We start from the raw sequence: 16,747 nt of genomic DNA on the forward strand, positions 1-16,747 counted from the left end.
TATAAAATATATTCTTCTTTCTTCTGAAAACATCTCAAAATTATCGACACATTCACACAATAGTCCTTGGTAAATAATGGAAGATTTCCTTATCCTGCCACCACTTTTTCCACTAATTTGTACTAAAAGGAATATTTCCATTGAGTAAATTAGATACTAATTTATTATCTGAAACAAAAAGTTGCATCCCCTTAAGGTGATCCCTTGGCTGCCGCTTCCCAGGTTGTATCGTAATTTGGAAGTGATCCCTGGCTACACGGCAGTTAACGGTTATATGGCTTTTGACTGGCACCCCTGAACAAAGATATTGACAAAATAGGGAGACCGCCAATATAGCCTAGGGCTAGACAGCTCAGTTGGTAGAGCGTCGGCATGTTAATCCGGAGGTCATTGGTTCGAAATCCCACTATAGTCAATTCTTTGTTCAACCCCACAAATCAAACTAATTTATTTTCTTACGAACAAAACCCTGGTGGCAGGATCCGGACATTGCTGTCAATAATATACAGGTTTTAAAGACACTGGACACTATTGCTAATTGTCAAAGACCAGTCTTCTCACTTGGTGTATCTCAACATATGCATAAAATAACAAACCTGTGAAAATTTGAGCTCAATTGGTCGTCGAAGTTGCGATATAAGAATGAAAGAAAAAAACACCTTGTCACACGAAGTTGTGTACGTTCTGATGCTTGATTTTGAAACCTCAAAATCTAAATCTGAGGTCTTTAAATCAAATTCGTGGATAATTACTTCTTTCTCTTAAACTACGTCACTTCAGAGGGAGCCATTTCTCACAATGTTTAATACGATCAACCTCTCTCCATTACTCGTTACCAAGTAAGGTTTTATGCCAATAACTATTTTGAGTAATTACCAATAGTGTCCACTGCCTCAAGTCTGACTACAAGTCTTTGATATTATGTACCGATTGGAAGAGACAATTTTGTAGGTAGGGAAGAGAAAAATAAAAGTAATATTTTGGGCAGTTTATGGCTGCAGTAAATCATTGCCAGTTGAGGAAATTAAATGAAATTTTTGGTTTTTGTCATCATCCAAACCATATCAATTTAAAGGGTCTATGTACTTTTTGTAGGAAAAAAACACAATGTCCACAGATTTGTATTAAACTTACACCGTTTGAAGATAATGATAGTAGAAAACTTCCCAAAAAATATTATTTGCCTAGGTTGTGTAGTTTTTGAGAAATGAGTAAAACAATGTCAAGAAAATAGTTTTCGACTCAGTGATCATGAGACGAAAATTATTTTAGCATGTAAAAGCGTATTTTCATGACATTGTTTTACTCATTTCTCAAAAACTACAGCACCTCAGCAAGTGATATTTTCAGGAAAGCTTTCTACCATCATTATCTTCAAACGGTATAAGTTTAATGTAAATCTGTGGACCTTGTGTTACAAAAAGTACCCAAATCCTTTAATGCAATTTATTTTACCCAAATTTAACAAAAATTAATAACCAAATTATGAAAAGTGAGAAATTACTTTGCTCCTGAGAAAAAAAAATCTAAAACAAAAAAACATTCCTTCACAACTTGAAGAAACATACTGGAAGCAATGCACAGCAGCGGAGTTGAACAGAAAATCTTTCCTTTAAATACATCAATATGAGAAGCATCATCTTTCCTTTAAAAGGAATTTGAGATCATGTGCTTGAGGCAAACAATCCTTGGTAAACAAATCTGCATCTTATTTTTACTGTATTTTTATAATTCTTTAAATTTCATGCTGTTAAGTCTGGTTGTGAAGCTCAGGAAAATAAACATAATCACTTTGTTAGCCAGAGAAGACGAGGACAGAAGTTAAAGTTTTAGATGTGGGAGAGTAAACCCACACCATTCGATTTTGCCAAGTAATTTGTTGGTGCTTCAAAGTTGCTTCCCCTCATTTTTTCACGAAAGAAAAACAACAATTTTAAAGATGATGCTTACTCAAAACATTTGTGAAAAAAATTGTTACATGCAATAGTTTGTAATTGGCTGCTTATTAGTTGTTATTAGGGTTCAGAGTATCAATTGAAGTTTGTAACTTCCTCGGCTAAAAGAAAAGGACATACTTTCAATATTTTCAAAAAGTCAGGTGATGCAAAACTGAAATCAAATTCAATTTTTTGATGAAGAGCAGATATTTTGTAAATTTGCAGCAAGAACCTGAATAAAGTTACACCCACTTAATTGTCCGATTTAACCCTGATTGTTGTGACAATTGGTGTCAAATTGCAGAGACGTTTAAAAAATAAAATGAAGTCTTAACTTGTGATTCTTGCTCTTAACTGTTGCGTCCATTCAGTGGCTATGCCGACAGCTTCTCTTAACCCCCTGTGAATGTCAATGCAATGCTGGTTGGACTTGTCACTCTCACAGTAGAAGTAGACTCCGAGACAGACGGCAATGAGGGCGATAAACAGAGTGAGAAGGACCACAAGGCAAGAGGATCCTGTGGGTCGGCGATGAAAAATAGATTTTAAAATGTGGAATGCAGAAAGATTCATAGCGCTGCTTAAAGACAGTGGACACTATTGGTAACTACTCAAAATAATTATTAGCATAAAACCTTACTTCGTAACGAGTAATGGGGAGAGGTTGATGGTATAAGACATTGTGAGAAACGGCTCCCTCTGAAGTGCCATAGTTTTTGAAAAAGAAGTAGTTTTCCACGAATTTGATTTCGAGACCTCAGATTTAGAACTTGAGGTCTCGAAATCAACCATCTTAACGCACACAACTTCTTGTGACAACTTCTTGTGACAAACTGTGAAGGCTAGTCTTTGACAATTACCAATAGTGTCCACTGCCTTTAAAGCCATTATACACTTTCGGAACAGAACAAGAAAAAAAAGTTCACAGATTTACAAATAACTTACAGGGTTTACAGAAGGTAATGGTGCAAGACTTCTCTTGAAATATTTTTCCACGAAATGCTTTACTTTTTGAGAAAAGATTAAAACAATTATCAATTCTCGATAGCGAGAATTAAGGATTTATTTTAAACACATGTCATGACACGGCGAAAAGTGCGGAAACAAGGGTGGGTTTTCCCTTTAGTTTCTCCGGACTCCGATGACCGATTGAGCCTAAATTTTCACAGGTTTGTTATTTTATATATAAGTTGTGATACACGAAGTGTGGGCCTTTTTGACAATACTGTTTACCGAAAGTGTCCAATGGCTTTAAGCAGAATATTGCCTAACAATTTGCTGCAAGTAAATTGGTTTTACCCAACCACCCACTCAAAATGTCGGTTAAAATGGGTTCATAACATAATCTATACACTGAAGGACAAGGTAGTGCCTCAAATGAACCAGATATTTGACATCAAAGGTCCCCAACATCAGCAGTTTTTAATGGCTTTTCCTGCATCAGGAATGAAATTCATCTTGGCTGGCCAGCTGGGTGCTTTTTCTTCTTCTTTTTCATTTATTAATATATTTATAATTGTTTAAAAAAAACACCCTGAATTTCGACTTTCAGTTATTTCCTTTGAACCACCCACCCACAAACAAAAAATAAGAACTCTATGAAGTTGGACCCATGTTACAAGAGGGTAAAAAAAATGATACTATTTTACTTCCTTCTTTTATTATTTCCCCAGAATCAAACAAAATCAATGCTGATGATGCATCTTAAATCTCCAAATGTCAACATTAAAGTAACGTTGCCTTGGATCAGACGAGTTGGTCTATAAAAAGCGTCTGAAACCGTTTGTTATGAAATGCATATGGTTAGAAAGATGTTTTAAAAGTAAAATATAATGATCCACACAAGTATCACTCAAAATTGTACGGTTTTCCTTTTAAGTCGCAAACTAACACGGTCGGCCACTTATGGGAGTCAAAAATTTTACTCCCATAAATGGCCGACCGTGTTAGTCGACGAGGTAAAAAGAAAACCACGCAATTTCGAGGCATATTTGTGTAGACCATTGTATTCTACTTTTACAAAATCTTTCTACTCATATGCATTTTACCACAAACGGTTACAGAACGCTTTTCAAATACCAACTCGACCGATCCAAGGCAACGTGTTCCTTTAACTTACCTGATTTAGTGTGAGCTGGTTTGTGTTGCACACCATTGGTCTTTTGTTGGGAAGCTGTCACAAAAAGAATAGAGAATATTAAATCTTTATTGACATGGTTCTGACCTAAAACAAAAGCAGACAACGCCATCAAACACAAGCTTGGAACAGTATCATTCATTTGAAAAGAGAGGCAGAATGTTTTCACTAATTAAAGACAGTGGACGCTATTGGTAATTGTCAAAGACCAGTCTTCTCACTTGGTGTATCTCAACATATGCATAAAATAACATACCTGTGAAAACTTGAGCTCAATTGGTCCTCAAAGTTGCGAGATAACAATGAAAAAAAAACCTGGTCACACAAAGTTGTGTGCTTTCAGATGCTTCATTTCGTGACCCCAAATTCTAAATCTGAGGTCTGGAAATCAAATTCGTGGAAAATTACTTCTTTCTCGGAAACTACGTCACTTCAGAGGGAGCCGTTTCTCACAATGCTTTATTCTATCAACCTCTCCCCATTACTCGTTACCAAGTGAGGTTTTATGCTAATAACTATTTCGAGGAATTACCAATAGTGTCCACTGCCTTTAAAGAGATCGCACTCCTTTCACAAAACATAATGGCCTGACGTTTGGACCCTAGCAAAATCTTTCTGGAAGGCTAACAAAGAGAAAGACTCTTCAAGGGTCAACTAACTATGTTTTGTTAATATAATGCTATCTCTTTAAATTATTTTATTTTATTGAAAAATGGCAGAAAGGTAAGTACCAATATCATTTTGGTGTCACAAAGTAATTAAAATCCATTTGGTGAGTAAATTTTTGAAACCAAGCCTTTACCATCTTCCTTTCTTTCTTCTCTTCCCTCCTCTTGCTGGCAGTCCAAGACTAATACCAAGACCAAGACTGACAGTCCAAGACCAAGATCAGACAGTCTGAGGCCAAGACCAAGGCCGTCCGAGACCATTGCGAGGTGAGACCAAGACCACAAAAATTGGTCTTGAGACCAAGAAAACTACAACACTGTTTCCAACCTTTTGCCATCTTTCTTTCTTTCTTCTCTTCTCTCTTCTTACTGGCCGCCATGGCTGCCTCGTACTCTTCCGTCTTCTGTTGTCTCTCAAGTTGTTTCTGGAGTTGTTTCTCTTTCCTCAGAGCTTCTAACTTCTTTTCTCTGTCTGCTTGTTTGGCTGCAGCTCTCTCTTTATAAACAAATAAAAAGCATGAGTGAAATTATGGAGAAAAAAACGCAGCACTTCCAGGGCTAAAATTTATGGCATGGGTATTGGTGTTGGTTTATTCCAATCATCAATTCAACTCAAATCAATAATTTATTAGTCATGTTTTAAAAGTACATGAAATTCCTGGTGTGAAAAGTATATATAAAAATACTTAAACCACAAGGCACACAACTCTAAATATTTACAATGAAAAAAAAAGGATTACAACATTACAAAGAGAGAGGAGGAGGCTGATAGCGGTCATGTGAAAGCTTTACAGTTACAAAATTGATGGGGAACATTTGCGTTAAAGCTTGCTGTATGTTGGTAACCACAGGGGTTGGTACCCGCTGTTTACCACACTAAACCAGGATTGACTCAATGTTTCTTATAAAAAAATACTGTGACAGTTTATTGATAAGAAAAAAATAACCAAAAAAATAATCAAATGATAATGTCAGTGCATTTTAGAACACTCGTAAGAGAATAAATTACAGACCAAACTTACTTTTATCTTTCTCCACTTTCTTCTGTTTCTGGAGTTCAATGTCTCTCTGTATGGCACTCATATAAGCCACCACCTGTGAAAGGATCAAGATAAATTACTTATTACTTACCAGTGTGTTACTTGCCATCTTGTGAGCAAATGGCAGGGAGGCTTTGGGCGATCAAGTGAGTAAATGTCCAGACAGTTTTGGGTGGTCCAGTGAGTTAAAGGCAGGGCGGTTTTGGACAGCCCAGTAAATAAATAACCGGGCAGATTTAGGCCAAGTGGTTTTATTTGGTCCAGTGAGTAAATGGCAATCCTACAAGTAAGTGGCCTCAAATCGGTTGGATTGATATTCTTGTAAACATACCCTTTTAGCACATTCTTTGCACTGTTTATCATCTAAGCAGTCGCCAGCAATCTTCTTCAGTCCGCTGTCGAGATTCTCATTATCCTTAAGGTCTAGCCATTTCAGATTCCGAAGATTGGCAAAGCTGACTGGGAGATGCTCTAACTGGTTACCTAGGCAATTGAAACAAGAATAGAATAAGGGGAAATTTAAACAAACTCATCCTCCTTGGCAATTTTACCAGAAGTTAATCTCGATGAATCCAAGTGAATTGGTTTATATGGAAAGGTTTGCAGTGACACCATGTAATGACTATCTCTAATGAGTTGGGGTGGTTCTGAAAAGAACCGTTCGTTTCAACTCGACGTTTTGATCAGTATGCTCTGATCGTCTTCTGGAGAACGCTGGACTCTGATGGTGCATGCTACTTAGTCCTTGCGGCATCAGGTTGGAGTCTTGGCAACGTTTAAACAAGGTATAATAAAAATATATATACCTGAAGATTACCCAAATTCAAAGTTTGATATTCCACCCCCCAAAACGCGGAAGCAGGATTAGCTGTTGCAAACTGCTCGCCAACCACAAAGCTCTAGTAAAAACTCAACCAAAGATACAAGTCCAAAAACTCCTTCTTACCAAGCAGATCGAGGCGCTGAAGGTTGCGAAAGTCCCCAAAGTTCTCAGGGAGGGAAGTCAGGTGGTTTTTACTCAGGTCAAGCTTCACTATGCGAGTTAGCGTAGAAAAATTGTCCTGTGGAAATGCAACAGGGATAAATAGGTCAATGCATGATAAAGACATAATTTGAAATTTGTTGTGAAATCACGGATATGTGAGACCAAGTTGAGTAAAAACCTGAACTTCTCCACATTAAGCACAATATGTAACAGCCATGATAAGGTCAAATTGACCCTCAGGAACCAATCAGAGACGTTTATGTCATAATGAAAAGCATTTTACTTTTTTCCATGTTGCTAAACATTTGTATACAAGTATCATTACTGTACTTTGTGTAATGGCTGAATAAATAATAATAACAATTGTCTGTATATTCTAATGGAAAAAGAAACTGTCACTTTATTTTCATGACAAATACTCAAATCTCACTTAATGCAAATTACTATTATTATTATCGTGTATTAATGGTTTATTTTCTTTGAATAAAAAAAACACACAAAGTTAAGAAAATAGAAATTAAAAATAAACGGGTTAAAACATACACACACACAAAAGCATAGTTAAGAAAATAAAATTATGCATAATCTGGTAAAAGCATGCATCAAATACAACCACACCAAAGCATAGTTTAAGAAAATAGAGATTATCAATAAACAGGCAAAGGCAAATTGAGTCAAAGGTTCAGGGTTGTGCCATGAGAGCCAGTCACATCACACAATGTTATTTCGTCATGTTTGTGCCTCGAAATGGAAATGTGGACACTTTAAACCGTGAACCGTTTGGTGGGTAGGCCTAAAAGGGCAGACTATTTCACCCAAACTTTAAGGCGTTGTGTACAGTGAGCCCCTGTGCAACTTCAGGGGTACGGGTGGATTTTTACAAAGAGTTAAAGAGTACTGCCGTCGATTTCACAAAACTCTTCCTAACTTAAGACTAATCTTAGGACTTAGGACGAGTCCCAATCCTGCACTGTAGCATGCAGACCTTAAGATTAATCCTAAGTTAGGACAAGTCACTCATCCTAACTCGAGATAAGACGAGTCGTAACTCTTTGTGAAATCGACCAACCTGTAGTCTAATCTTAGTTTAGGACTGGTAACCGGTCCTAAAGTACTAGCCTAGTACTCCTAGGACTATATTTGTGAAAAGGTCCCCTGGCCTACTTTTGTTATGACCACCATCTCTTGTCATTGATCAACACGAATACTACTTACTGGGAGACTTGTGAGCTGGTTGCATGAGAGGTCCAAACATGTTGCCTTCGGTAATGCTGCCTGCAAGAAAGATGGTTTAAAAATGTTGGTGACAGTTATTTCTTGTGAATGGGGTTGTAGCATTTAATAGAAGTGGAGTAAAAGTCAAAATCCGCTTTCCGATCTTAAGGATTTGTTAACGTGTTCCATTCTGCATCTTTTTTTGAAAAAAGTACTTGACAAACACAAGACCATTTCAGAAATTTCTAAACTTTGTCAAATTTTGTCAAATTACACTTACAACAAAACGAGCACACAGATTTTCAAAATAATGTCTCGCTACACTTGCGGGAAAAAAAAAAAGGCAAACAAAAAATATAGCATCCCCGCCCGCTTCCTTTTTAGAGGCTACTTTTTTTTCTTTTTTTCATAACGCCAAGATACATTTTATTTCACCAAGGACAGGTTCTCAATCTCAGATTAAAAAGAATATTTTATTTTAATATCCCAGCCGGTTGTCTTTAAAAAATATGATGGACGACCATTTTTCATATAAAGGCAAAGCTATTTCTTACAAAATCAATTTTTTTCATTTCGACAACTTATTGTTTTATTATTTTTTTTTTTGTAAAGCAGAAATGCTACTTAGCAAATATTATTGATAATTGACCCCCAAAATCAGTGGGGCAGGTACCACCTCAGTCTCTCAGTTGCAATGCAACATAAACATTAGACCCAGTAACTGGGGCGCTGTATTCCTTTTTCAAAATTTTTGACAATAATCTGTCGTTACTGGGTTTACGTAAACATTAGCCCTGGTAGGACGTCAGTCAGTGCCACTGCACTGACGTCCTGGGTATAAAGGTTCTTTACAATGCGAACACAAGTTTGACTCCAATTTTCTTAATTTTTTACCTGATTTGAGAAGCTGAAATTCCGTTCATATATTCATAGTGTCCCTAACTATATTCTCAACGAGTTCACAGCTAACAAATATATCCATGGAAGAAATTATATCAGAAAATATGTCGAAGTTCTGCGCTGGCGATGTTGATCATCGTGTACCACTTAATGGTGTGAACCCAAGTGCGCATGGCTTTGAGTACAGTGCATCGTCTTGCCGCTATTCACCGTCAAAACAGGGTTGGTGCCGTTAACTCGCCTTCAACTCCTCCAATATACATTTTAAAATCCATTAGGCATAAAATATTCCAGCTCAAATAGAATTTTTATAAAGTTCAGGTTGATTTTCGATTACAAATATCAAGTTTTCTTTTCTTGTAAAAAATAAATTAAAATCCAAGCGTGCAGCAAAATCGTCTGCCGCCGTCTTGCTTTTTCACAGTGCTACTTGTACATGTGCGGACAACAGAGGGCGCTTTCCTGCGCGCGTATATTTTTTTTTCTTGGGACGGTTAGCATGCGCTAATTTATTGTAAAAAGTGGCTTCATTTGTCCTAGGAAAAAAAAACGCTTCCTGCTCATGGAGTCTTGGCACAAGACGTCAATGCTCGGTATCGCATAGTTCTGCGACCCTGCGCTTAGTGTAAATTGCTCACCGACTATTATCTATCTGCTTAGTGTTTGGTTAACGCAGGTTGACAGCGATTTGGCTGCAAATAGTAGGACACCAGTGATCAGTGCAAGAAAGTGTTTACACGGAAGTTAGTGCACGGCGTGGGATCGGAACACGCTGATTTCAATTTTCTTTTCACAAAATATTAACACCAAAGGAGAAAATTCAACAATTTTAAACAATGCAAACTTTGAGTTCCAACTACAAGGAACATGTGAGTAAAAGTTCAGACTCCCGAGTTAGGTAGAAATATTTTTAACAGATTTTTGAAAATTTTTCGCAATGGTACGGGACCTTTATACCCTGGACTCCGTCGCGTTGCCTGCAACGAAGGAGTCCAACCTGGGCTACGTAAACATTGGCTTTTATTTTAGCAGGGACCCGTTCAGAACGGCGTTCTGTCTGTACTTTTTTATCAAGTTTGTGCGCTTAGTTACACCATCAAATTCAAAGTAACTGTTTAATTAGTTAACAGACACTAAGCCTTAATGACATTATGATACAATCAACATGATCAATTAAAAATTACAAAACAATAAAACAAACAAAAATACAAAATACAGTCGTTTGACCAGTTCGGGATCACTTTTTGAATTCTCATTGTTTTTTGTTGCAATCTCTTTGATATCTGAAACAATTTTTTTTAGCAGTTTACCTAAACATGTCATAAAACTCACCAAGTATTCACTGACAAAAAAAGATTAGTTCTTTTGAAGAGGCTTTGAGAAAAGTATCGTCACCTGTTTGACCAGTTCAGGATCAGTTGAATCTATTCTGAATCAGTAGAGTGCCCTTCATTGCAAACCCATACTCCCATTCATAGAACTGTCTCTCAAGGACACAAAACTTCAGAGGTGTGTTGGCATGGACTTGGACTTCCTTTCTTTAGTGAATGTCATGCAAGTGTCTTCAATAGCAGCGCAAAAACTCGGCGACAAAACCTCAAAACAACAGCAAAGGCAAATGAAAAAGTGAAGCGAACCTAAAAAGCATTATTGACCCCTCCAAGTTTAATTTTCTCACAAAATAAAAAATCTACGAGAATTTGTTGAAGTAACTTTTCTCAAAATCAACTAAACAAACTTTCTACTGCAGTAGTATGATTTTACCATACTTAGTAAGTTAGTGCGGCACCATTTGACGCAATGAGATGTTGAGTGATCCCGAACTGGTCAAGGGTAAGTTGCCCCCCTAAAGAAGATTTTGGGATCTTCGTCACCTCAAAAAAACAAGATGACTGCACAGTATTTACAGGAATGGTTTTTTACACATTCTTATCATTTTACATAAATATTTTTTGCCCCGGCACTCCAATTCTAAAGGTAAGAAGTTTTAACAGTGTTTTTCAACCAACATTTTTAAACAAAAAAATGATAAATTTCGCAGACAACCTTCAGGAAAACAGCCATAATTTATTTGCTGATGATATTTGGCACCTTATTTTGGGTTTGTTGGTTTAATGGGTGTTAATCTTCACATTTATCAACAGAAGTTGGTAATAATGAGAAGTGATATAATTATTTGGTTATTGCAAAGTTGAAGTGATCCCGAACTGGTCAATGATCCCGAACTGGTCAAATGACTGTACAATACAAACAAGAAAATTGTATTTATAATTATATTTTTACTTATTCAAAAAACATACCAAGTCCTTAACAGGTACTTTAGTAAGGTCACTCAGGCTCAAGTCCAGCTCGTTGCCATCTAAATGGTCTCTCAGTGAGTCTTTCTTCATGTTTTCCAGAAAAGTTAACGCAAATTTAAGGCGGATGAATAAAAAGTTAGCACACACAGCTGTGTTTTGGTGATACGGGGAAATTTTATCAACGTTGCACCTCTCTAGAGAGTCGGTACTCTATTTATCTGAAGGGTTCCATATGCGTTTGGAAAGACTAGGTACCAGACATTAAGTAGACCGTACCATTTTCTTAAACTATGGGGAAGGAAATAATAAATAAAAAAAGGATTATGCGCTTACATTTAAAATTTGATTTTAAATAATATTCAACTTTTGTTTAAAAATATTACATTTTTTGATATTTTATTTATATTTGTTTATATTTGTATAAATACGCTTTCTTTTAGGAGTTGATGTAAATATTTTTACCTTTTAATAAAATGAACCCTTCTTTCAATTCTTTGTGAAAGTGAGCGTTTCATTGGTTTAAACTTAACACAATTCTTACACTTACCCAATAAAAAGTATTGTACCAAAAAGGCACCGGCAGCTGATGATGTAATTGTATAGTTAGGTTTCCAGCATGACGGTATAGAGAGACAACGTGAATAAAATGCTTATACCTCAAATTAACAATTATTTCTAATCTAGAGTTGATTTTGTAGTTATAGTCATGCTGTGAGGATGTGCATAGGTGTTTGTTAGTGAAAAAGTATCAATTATTAACAATTAACCATGGTAAGTATGACAATATTGTATTTTTCTTGTTTGATTTTTTGAGTGTAAATTGAATTGTTAATGGAGAAATGTGCAGCATCTTATTCGTGATAAAAACAAATTACGCTGCCACAGTCGAAATGTTAGTCCATGAATAGACACAGTCAAAACGGACACTGTGTAACACACTTTCTTGTCACACGAAAATCGACACCTCATATGACCAACTTTAATTTAGATTTTAAGTTTTAGGACATTTATTTGTTGGATGTGACTGATTGGTCGATCTAGCAATAATAAATAGCATTCTATGATTCTGCTCTCTTCTCTGTCTGGCTGGGCGATCTATTATATTTCTATTTCTATCTCGCTGTGCTATGCTATTTTGGCATGTTTGTTTGGACTTGGTCTTGGACTTGAAGTATCTTAATCTTATATTTCTAAAAACTCAAATTTCTAATGACTTGTTTGTTGTATTTGTAAATGTAATTGTATAAATTATAATAATAATGTATTGTTCGCATCATAGCTATCAATCGAATCTGTTTGTGCAGCGGGGTTGACTACTGACCTGAGGCGGTAACCACATGACTATAGTATTGAGGCATACATAATTCAATAGTTCAATAGATTTACTGAGTGCCTAAATAATGTTTTTAAATGAATGGAGGAAATATAACTGTAGTGTATGCAGACTCAGTGATCTATTTATAGAATATGATGTCATTGTTTCACGCGAGATCTCGTTGTACGAGAGCTCTGTTGTTTTGCTTGTTTCTAAATCATGTGAATAGAACCTGAGTATTTGACGCAAGGTTACACCCGTTTCCTTGTCTGTTATTACCTATATTGACGATGTAAGAAGTAAGAACACATTCACAACAATAACTGTTGCTGACATGACAATGAACGTTCATCACACACTCCTGTTCTCTCCACAGGCTGCCAGGTACCTCGCACAGATCATAGTCCTAGGTGGGCAGGTAGTGGGTAGAGCCTTCACAAGGGCCCTCCGTCAAGAATTCCAAGGTAGAGTATTTCAATATCGGACTTCTTAGAGTAGACAAAGCAAACTTACATGGTATAAAAATGGTTATGACAGACCTGATACTTCACGGAGGCACCAAAGGCGATTGCCTCCTGATCCCCTGGCCATTGCCTTGGTGCCCTTGAAAAGCTCCAGTAGAAATTAAAAATAGCCGCATAGGGTGCCTTTTACCTGAAAGAAAATGCCTTGGTGCCCTTGCCCTTCCAAAAACGAAGCATACAACAGACATGGATGGTTGGAAAACTTTCTTCAAAACAACTTTTGCTTGAAACGCTTAAAGTTTTGAGCAATAAGTCAAACATTTAGTTTTTGTCAAATATTGAACCAATATGAAAATTGTTATAGCTCAACAAATGATATCACAATTATTTTACTCGTCCATTTTTCTCTGTTTTCAGCGAGTCAACAAGCAGCGAAGCGCGCTGGAGGAGGCAAGGAGGGCGCAAAGTCTGCAGCCAAGGACAACCTCTCGGGTATCACCTTACAAGAATCTATGCAGATACTCAACATCTCCAAGTTAGACGCTCCGACCGTTGAGAAAAACTTTGAGCATTTATTCAAAGTGAACGACAAGAGTAAAGGGGGCTCGTTCTACCTGCAATCAAAGGTACATACTGTCTTGATTATGTGTCTAAGGTTTTAGCCAGGGTTTAGTGATGGGTCTCAAAATTAGGCCTGGGCGAATTATTCGAATATCCGGTTAATGACGAATAGGTTTTCCTATCCGTAACAGCGAATGCCTTTTTTTTCTTAACCGGATATCCGCATAGGGCGCGAATAGCTGTTTATAAACCGGATAGTTCTGTAATTACAACCAAGTAACCGGATATTCTTTAATATCCGAATATCCGCGGACGTCGGGCGACAACTGACATGAATGTTTTGTCTGAATCCTAATGAAACTTCTATTAAGACAGCATAAAACAGCATAAATTAAGTATTTTGCTATGCTCACCTCCGTGAAGAGTTAAAACAATGACATTTCTGACGTAATTTGTTCAAAGATTACAAAAGTTTTCCTTCACGTAGAGCCATCCACGATCAAAAGAAAAAGCAAATCGCCATCTTTAAATTAGATCCGGTCATTTTTATGAATGAACCGAGTGACACTGTCTAAAACTAATATCAATCCGCCCAGAAGATCTCGTTCACAAACGAACAGCGCCCTCTAGCGACAAAAAAAACTATTCGAATATCTGGTTAATTTCGGATAGTTGGCCAGCGGTATCCGAATAACAAAATTTCACTATTCGCCCAGCACTAGTCAAAATTTTGCTGGAAATTTAAAACTAGATGTCCAAATTGTTTACTTATGTAAACGAAAGCTAAAACAGGGTGTCCAAATTTAAAACAGGGTATTCGAAAGACACCCAGACACCTCTCTGGCGAACACTTTGGGTGTGTCTGTGCGGCAGTTCAAATCATTGCCGTAACTGATGCTAAGGATTCTAACTGCTCAGTGGTCTAGTGGTAGGACACCTACTTTAGCAATGTCCTGAGGGATTTGCCTGTGGATGTTTTTTACAGAACTCGGGGAAAGTACCCAGTATACAGTGCTTATTACACATCGCTTTATGAGTAAAAAAACGAATTATAAATTTGCATTCCTTTGTTTTTTTATTGTTCAGGTGATTCGAGCAAAGGAGAGACTCGACCAAGAATTAGCACCAAAGAAGAACATTGACAGTGGTGCAGCGCAACAAGACACAAAAGAAGCGCCGCCACCACCCACGTGACACGCCGCATCACTCCAGACATTTTTTATCTGTACAAATAAACTGTTAATCGCAAATGGTCTTGACTTCACTGGTAGATTTGTGGCTGGAATGGAGACTAATTGAGTAGACTGGATTTCTTGGCTCTGTAGTTGGTGTTTGGAAAAGTCTGGATTGGAGCAACCGGAGTTGTACCAGCACGAAGCTTCAAGAGCTAATTATTAGTGAATGATTTAGTCTTGAAAGTTAACACCTACCCTCCTTTGTTAATACTAAAAACTGGTTTAGTTGGCAGGCTTGATGCTTTGTTTTTGAGAGGGCAAGGCGGTGTTCCTTAGTAACAATTATCTCTTTTAGGGCAAATTAAATTTAATTACTTCAAGGGGAATAGAGGCGATTGCCTCCATTCCTAGTGCCTGGATTTGTAATAAGCCTAATGACATGAAAGTTTGTACCCCACCTTGGGAAAGTTGTGTCACAATTTTCCCCACAAGAGGGCGCTGGCATCAATGATCCGCTTTCACCACATGTGGCTTCTCTTAGAGTGGTTCAGGTAGTGAGAGCAGATCGTGAATGATGGCTCCCTCTCGTTGGGGACAATTGTGTTCAAAGAAAACATGAGCAAACTTGAAAGTGCAAAACCAAAATGCGATACACTAATAGTGTGAAAGTATCAAGAGTTTTGCATGTGTTCTTTTTTTTTGACATTCTATCTGCTGTGATTTAACAAGGCAATATGTAATTTTACCGAACAAAATGGTTTGTTTAAAATAAAGGGGTACAAATAAGATACACATAATTTGAAATGTTTTGTGTCTTTGTTTTGCTTCGGAAATTGGGGTGGCTGTATAAGAATAATTTATCATTTAACCTATTTTTTACAGCATTAAGAAATGTCTACATCACAATTACAGTTTAATCTTATTTTAATTGCCTGTATTGTATGTAGTTTTCGTGCATCAACGATGAAAAACACGGTGAATTAACAGTCTCATTTTTAAATCAAATCACAATTCAGTTTTCTTGATAAAATTTAATCATCTTTAATTGATCTACAATATAAATAGTTGAAATACAACACAAAGTAAAAATATGAATGTTGAAACAAAAACTCAACTCTTGACGAAACAAAAAGGAACTTTGGTTCATTCAATTTTGAACTTTAACTAGCTGGCTGTCGCATGCAAAGTAATAATGAGTCGGCCCTCTGTGATGTGATGGCCAGTGCACGCACACAGTAAGTGGGTAGGAGTTCATAATTCCACGTACAGCCCTGTGGCTAGCCTTGTCCAAGGGTCTTTACGCAAGCACCGACCCGCTCTGTTTTACGACGACCTGCATAGATTCATGTACTGGCAGGGTACTGGGTATATATACATGTACTTGATACCGTGGGGTCGAAGCATGGTTTTCAAGGTTTTTCAATCTTTGTATGAGGTTGAAAAACCTCAAAAAACCATACTTCGACCTCACGATATCAAGTACATGTACTATGCATTCGTCGTCCAATGCTAGTGAATTCAGAGCGGGCGCGCCGGTGCTTGCCTTAAGAGCCTTGGACAAGGCTACCCTGTGGCCCATCAGTCTGGGTCCAATTTCATAAAGGTGTTAACCTGAAAATTCTGCCGAGCAAATTTATTTACTAAGCAATATATGAGTGGGGTATCTGTCACTTGTATTCGGGTTGGTAAACATTTTGGCAAAGCAAGATTTGTTTGTGCTTACTGGCTTTATGCATTAGGGCCCTGATATGATCATGATGACAGTGACCTGTTTAAGTGGCATTCCTCTATAAACCAGCAGTTACAAAACTCCTTGGTGGTTTAATCTGTTTGTGTTAAAAGTTTGACTTACATGGACAACTTTTTTTTATTTTTACAGTACAAAATCCAAAAGGCCCCCCCCCAACGAAAAATGTAATAAAAGCTCAACAAAGAGTAACCAAGACACACACAAAAACTGTTGCACTGGTAAGAACAGCCCTTAGATGTGTATGGCAAAAACTGACAAAACAGCCAAGGCGTAAAAATGTAGAAATATCACGCAATATAT

The 16,747-nt window shown here is 37.1% G+C and overlaps 2 protein-coding genes across 2 annotated transcripts; one reads left to right on the top strand and one right to left on the bottom strand.

Annotated features, from left to right (window-relative positions):
- Positions 1-18: 18 nt before the first annotated feature.
- Positions 19-11,366, bottom strand: LOC139935724 (leucine-rich repeat-containing protein 59-like). Its single transcript, XM_071930272.1, has 8 exons — positions 11,183-11,366; positions 7,983-8,042; positions 6,729-6,843; positions 6,114-6,265; positions 5,765-5,837; positions 5,071-5,238; positions 4,057-4,110; positions 19-2,455 (listed from the first exon to the last, which is right to left on the bottom strand). Exons 1-8 carry the CDS (start codon positions 11,270-11,272, stop codon positions 2,268-2,270), a joined length of 900 nt encoding a protein of 299 aa, XP_071786373.1. The 5' UTR covers positions 11,273-11,366; the 3' UTR covers positions 19-2,267.
- Positions 11,367-11,772: 406 nt separating this feature from the next.
- Positions 11,773-16,557, top strand: LOC139935725 (mitochondrial import inner membrane translocase subunit TIM16-like). The gene is made up of 4 exons (XM_071930273.1): positions 11,773-11,953; positions 12,874-12,961; positions 13,379-13,587; positions 14,609-16,557. Exons 1-4 carry the CDS (start codon positions 11,951-11,953, stop codon positions 14,714-14,716), a joined length of 408 nt encoding a protein of 135 aa, XP_071786374.1. The 5' UTR covers positions 11,773-11,950; the 3' UTR covers positions 14,717-16,557.
- The last annotated feature ends 190 nt before the right edge of the window (positions 16,558-16,747 follow it).

The sequence above is a fragment of the Asterias amurensis genome, chromosome 4 (genome assembly GCF_032118995.1).
Source record: "Asterias amurensis chromosome 4, ASM3211899v1".
In the NCBI taxonomy this organism is placed as follows: domain Eukaryota; kingdom Metazoa; phylum Echinodermata; class Asteroidea; order Forcipulatida; family Asteriidae; genus Asterias; species Asterias amurensis.